Source organism: Artemia sp. Qi Xiang Cuo, unplaced genomic scaffold (assembly GCF_049724085.1).
Source record: "Artemia sp. Qi Xiang Cuo unplaced genomic scaffold, ASM4972408v1 HiC_scaffold_311, whole genome shotgun sequence".
In the NCBI taxonomy this organism is placed as follows: domain Eukaryota; kingdom Metazoa; phylum Arthropoda; class Branchiopoda; order Anostraca; family Artemiidae; genus Artemia; species Artemia sp. Qi Xiang Cuo.
Genome location: NW_028297720.1, coordinates 4,340 through 10,417, shown reverse-complemented (window position 1 = coordinate 10,417; position 6,078 = coordinate 4,340). Strand labels below are relative to the sequence as shown.

The following is a 6,078-nucleotide window of genomic DNA, read 5'->3' as shown; positions in this document are numbered from 1 at the left end:
TGTAAAACGCCCCCGAAAAAAAAATGCTTTTGTAAATCCACGCCCAATATTCCGTGAAAAAATTCGATATAGGGATTTATCTCCATATAACCAAAGAAGGGTTAAAGAAGAAAAGAGACCCTGGACTTCAAGCGAGTAATGAGTAGGATCATTATGCCAAATAGTGGCAAGAAAATAACAACGTCCGTTGTTATTACTAGCTTTTGCAGTAAATTAATCTTACTAATTACGAAAATGAAATTTGTTTTTCTTACCCTGTCATTTGTTTTAGGAAGAATAATTACTGTCTCAAGTACATGTGGGTCATGGGTTTTGCCTGGTCTTTCAGTTTATGCCGCTTCAAAGTCTGCAGCAGCTGCCATTTGTCGTGGGATTCGTGTCGAAACGAAGCGTTTTGGCGTTAAAGTAATAAACATTAATCCCGGTAAGTGTTCTTAGCTCCTTGAGGACATTATTTAGGTAAGAAAGAATGTCTAAAATAGGTAATTTTTTGCATCACAAAGTTTTTCTGGATTCAAATAAAATACCTAACATTGGATCCTTTCTTACATTGGATTCTTTGCAAAGAATAGTTTGGCCAAAAGATGCTGGGGTAGGAACCATTAGACTAATCAGAAATAAGCAATATATTGTTTAGAAAACAAAATACATCAGAAATTTATTTAAAATAAGTAAACAATTTTTTTTTGGTGGACGGGGGCAAATGCAACCGATACACAAAAAGAGACTTCCTAAATAAAATACTTGGGAGAAATATAAGCAAATCTTAAGATTGTAAGAAGGGTGTGAACAAGCTCTTCCCCTTCTGGATATTTTCGAGATGCCATTTTTCCAAGGAGGTAATAAATTGTTAATTAGAGAAAAAATTTATACCTTCAAAAGCTGTGTCACTAAAATGTAATTAAAACTTACAGATAAATCTATTTTGCTTTGTCGTAACCAGAAGCATTTGTATTTTTACTATTAACTTAACTATTTTTAGTGTTAGTATAATTTTTTTTTCCATAAAAGAAGTTCTTCAAAGAAAAACAGAGAACTACAATAAGCTTAAGACAAGGAAAAATAAAGTCAAATAGTAATTCAAGCGTAAAATGTGCATAAACAACTATCAGCCAATAAATGAAACAAAACGAACATAATTTAGGATAATCACCCTTAGAGCCTAGATCCCCCTGTGGCTTCTAAGGACCCGAACGTAATTTGCACTTTACTGAAAATGATTTTTATTTCGAACCCTGGGTTTTGGTTTGTCATAACATCAATGTCAAAGAAAAAGCACCGTTACAGCAATATTCATTCTTAAAAGTCGCAGCAATTTTGAACTTATTAACGCTATAAAAGTGAAAAACATTAAAGTGTATTTAGTTGAGAGTAACGAAAAAAGAAAAAGAGAAAACTGTTAAAAATAAAAAATTAAACACAGACAACCATTAATCGACCATTCCCCTCAAGATGCCTGAAAGTTTCCCTTTGCTGTTCCTGAAATATCACAGGTGTACCCTTTTTACAACCTTGAATGCACTTAGTGTCATTTGATTTAGTTCAACATCTCCCTCAAAACGCCCTAAAAGCTCCTCTTAACTCCTCTTTTTAGGATATTTAGCACAGGCGCCCTTTTGACCACTTGGATGCATCTACTGCCTTTTAATTTGCAGCAATATCCACCTTCATTCCCTGAAAGTTTCAACTTATAGCCCTTAATCGCTCCTAGGTTTCGCAGATAGGTCTTTTTGACAACCTGGATGCATGTAGTGTCTTTTGATTTGATTCAACATCCGCCTCAATATTTCCTTAGAGTTTCAACTTAATACTCTTAGCTGTTCCTATGAAGTTGCAGATACGCTTTTTTGGTGGCCTGGACGAGTAGAGTTTCAGTTGATTTAGTTTCACATCCCACTCAACATCCCTTGAGAGTTTCAACTTCATGCCCTCAGCCATTCCTTAAATGTTGCAGATACGATTTTTGAATACCTGTGTCACCTATGGTATTATAATTACGTGAAAACTTGTTCGGCTTGAAGCTGAACGTTGCCAACATTTTGGTAATTTCAAAGGTTTCGGGCTTATCTTATTTTTATTGCATACCATAACTTTATGCTTGATAGAATTTTGCCGAATTTTGAGCCGACATTTTCCACAGAATGATGCTCTTTATGCATATTAATTTTCGTTTTTGCTTTGTAAAACCAGTAAAACATAATTTTCAACCTAAATGAGCCCCTTATTGGTATATAAAAACTACTGGATTGCTAAAAATACCAGAGTTGAAAGAAGGAAAATTATCCTTAAGATTAAAAAAAAACACAATAAATGTGAGTTTTTGTAGGTAATGGGCTGAAACCTATGCTCAAAGTTATTTACACATGAATTCGATACTGTAAAGATAAAAGACCTATGATTCCCTCGATAATGTCCAGGATGAGCACTGTGCTATTATTCCGAAAGTTGTGGTAATTACCCAGCCCAATAGTTTTTTTATTTTGCATTCTTCCATTTATTGTTTTTGTTATTATTGCTATTACCTTTTAGGAGAAGTGGCTGATCAAACCAATATACTAGCTAACCAAAGCTGTCATGGTGAAAAAATGAAAACCAACGTCCTCCCTGAAGACGAAGAATACTTTGAATACTTTCAACGCCACTTGGTGTCCAATTTCAAGAAGCAGCCATGCAACGCTGTCAATCGCCCGGGAGTTTTGAAAATCGTAAATCAGGCACTTTTAGATGAAGAACCTAAAAATGACTACACTGATGCCACATTCATTTTTAAATGCCTATTGATGGCTTACAAGCTTTTACCAGATGAATGGGCAGATGCATTTCTAAGAAGTTTAGCGAAAAAGCAAATAGGATACGATATGGAGCTGAAGAAGACACTATAACAGATATTTTTTACTGTCCATATAGGAAAATATTTGATGAACTGGCCTATGGTTGAGAAAAATAAGTAATGGTGACATTGTTATTTTTTAAATCACTGATCAAATTCCTGCGGATCAGGCAGTATTTTTTTTTTCACTGGAAATGTTTATTTTCTTCTTTTCTCTAAATATTGATGTTCTTTTTAAAATTAAACGCTTGTTCAGATTAACAGTGAAGGCTACTATTTAGTCAAAATGAATCTTGTGCGTTTATTATTTCATTTGGTTTGACTACTTTATTACTTAAATCTAAATGTTTGAAATACAACACTAACTTTATTTTCTTAGATTCGAACACACTTTTAGCCTCTGTTCCTAATTCCAAATTAAACCATAAGAAAATGCTGAGGTTTTATACAGATAATTATTCTGGAAGATTACTGCAGTGTATAGCTGAAGGAAAAGAACTATAGTATGAAAAAATTGCCAAACAATGTAAGAAACTGATTAGAACAGCCGAATACGATAATATTTTTACCTTATGCAGGGTAAAAAAATCGTTTTTCAATGTTGAAATATCACTTTGATTGCATTACCAATTAGTAGTCTGAAAATGTCAACTTAAATAAAATATCTATTAAAAAAGTAGTATTCTCCTTCTTAATTATTTGCTCCTCCGATTTTTTCTTGCCGTTTTTGAACAACCTCTTTTGAACGTATCCAAAATTACTTTGGCAAGTGTGTAATATCTTTGGAGGGCCAAATAAAAAAAAACTTCATATCAAACGTTTCATGTAAAACATGTAAGTCACATGAAACAGCATATGAAACATGTAAGAAACGCGCCAAAATTTTAAATTAATTTTTCCACTTAGCTTTTGGATGAAAGCAAAACTAACAGTAGATATTAAGGAACTTATCGAAATGACAATGACTATAGGAACGTATTATTAGAGGTGCCATTAGATAACACTCGCAATGGGGCCTTAAAGCCTATCGTTTTTGTCTCTAGGCCTTGAGGGTTTTAGAAACAAAAATAAATTGAATAAAGGGAACTAGATTTTCAACTGAAAGTAAAGATCAAACGTTAAAAGTCAAAATTAACATTATGCCATACAATGAGGGGGTTCCTTCTCCCTATAAGATCAAATACTATTATTAATGAAACCTAGAGGCCCACAGCACTATGAGGAGTGTATCTAAAACTCCATCATTTAAAGAGGAATGCAAATTCAACAATTAAAAAGTTTTTTTTAGAAAGGTTGAGAGTAAATTTAAACTTCAACCGAGCAGGAATTATTTTGAACGAACAAATTTAAAAACGAACATGAATTTACATGACAGGTGAAGTAACCTCCAAAATCAGGTAATTACCACCAATGGATAGTGATAAAGGTACCCATAACTTGTATTTCAGGCTGTATCATAGACAGTGCTGTATCGCTGCCTAAGTAAATAGTGATTTCGGCAAATGGATTAATTTTTTTTTAGACCAGGTCACTTTGTATAGATGGAGTTGTTATATGAACTTAAAAAAGGGCTCATTTGTTTTGAATTTGAAGGAGCTAGTGCCCTTTTAATAGTCGAAAGTGATTGGAAGGCAACCAACCCCCCTGCTTCTTCCATCATTTCCCCAAACACGTCCAGTAAAAAAATTGACGTAGCCATTTTGCTCAGTGCAATTGAAAGGTCCTGAAAATAATTCTTTGGGGATGAATCTCCCCACAGCCCTCAGGGCAAGGGTCGTAAGTTATACCCTGAAGCATATAAGGTTCTTATAAAAAGGTTGGTCGTAAAAGCTTTGGAGGGGGCTCATTGCATGGATTGCATAATCTACACTTTTTATCATAGTAGTCAAAAAAATTGCAATTCTCACAGGCTGCTCAATGTATACAAGCATAATGGACATGTGTAAAACCTTTTTCGGTGTTGATTGTCTCACTTCCAAAAGGAAACTGACTGGGGAAAATGAAAGTCTTCTAGGAGGAGGAGTGACATCACAAAACTTGTTCGATTTATTTCTATCTTCCTTGCAAAATGGCCGTCTAGGTAGTGGTTATTTTTTAAATCACAATACCCTTTTGTTTCAATTAATGTAATCTATGAATTGGGTAAATGCATCTGGGCCATGACGTAAAAGTTTCATGCAATAGTCCAAAGACGGTGAATCATTTCTTATTATACAGTTAAGTATTCCATGAGAAAATGTTTTCCTTTAAAGAGATGACTCTCGAAAATTATGATCTAGAATCAAACATTTTTCCGATTTTACTACATTCTGCATAATTTTTTTTCTCAAATCCAGTCATTTTTAAATCCTGACACTCTCATTACCGATTACAGACTGCCAAGATCTCACTAGTAACAAAACCACTTCTTATTTCATAGATTGATTCAGATTGTTGTCTTCAATATATTTCACTAATGCATTTAATCCGTCTTCTAATCTTTGTATATGAATAATATGCACTTTTTCTGCAAAGCAAGACTCTTCTTCCAACTTGAATATGCTTAATGTTATAACATTTCGCGCAAACATCTCGTCCCATTCTAGGGTTAGCCGGCAACCCCTTGTAATTTTCACTAGTGCATTAGGCACTCTAGGCTGAATTTCGCCATTGTTAGTGCCTTTAATATCCAATGGAGTAAAAGCATCCTTTACTAAGGAATAAAATCTTCGATGTTGACACACTGAACTCTCTCTTTATACTGAAGCAACTCAAGTATGATTGAGTCACCCTTAACTTCAATCAGGTAACATGCACCTGCATCTCTTAAAACCCTTTGACGTGACAAAGCACCTGCTGGCTGTCGTGAAATGACAGAATAGGGATGTTGTGGAATCCTGGGATATCTTAGAATCCAGGGATAGGGTTCCCGTTAAAAGCAGAAGGGCATCACTACTTACATGGTATATGATTGTTTTTTTTTTAACAAAAAAATTGCCTTATTTTCGAAAAAATTGTTTAAAAATTGAACATTTTAACAATTCCTATCTACAAAAATGTGGAATTTTTTATTTTTTGGCCAGAAGAAAGATCACGGTGCGTGTTTATTTCTTTTGTTTTTTTTTCTTTTCCCCAGGGGTGATCGTATTGACCCAGTGGTCCTCGAATATCGTATGAGGGCTCATTGGAACGGAAATTTAAAGTTCTAGTACCCTTTTTAAGTGACCAAAAAAATGGAGGGCAACTAGGCCCCCTCCCACGCTCATTTT

General features: G+C 34.4%; 1 protein-coding gene across 1 annotated transcript; it reads left to right on the top strand.

Moving 5' to 3' along the window:
- Positions 1-271: 271 nt before the first annotated feature.
- Positions 272-3,159, top strand: LOC148938838 (uncharacterized; the record flags this gene model as incomplete). The annotated part of the gene is made up of 2 exons (XM_089107498.1): positions 272-424; positions 2,530-3,159. Coding segments are annotated over 2 exons (506 nt in total), but the record flags the coding sequence as incomplete, so codon positions are not given.
- Positions 3,160-6,078: the final 2,919 nt, after the last annotated feature.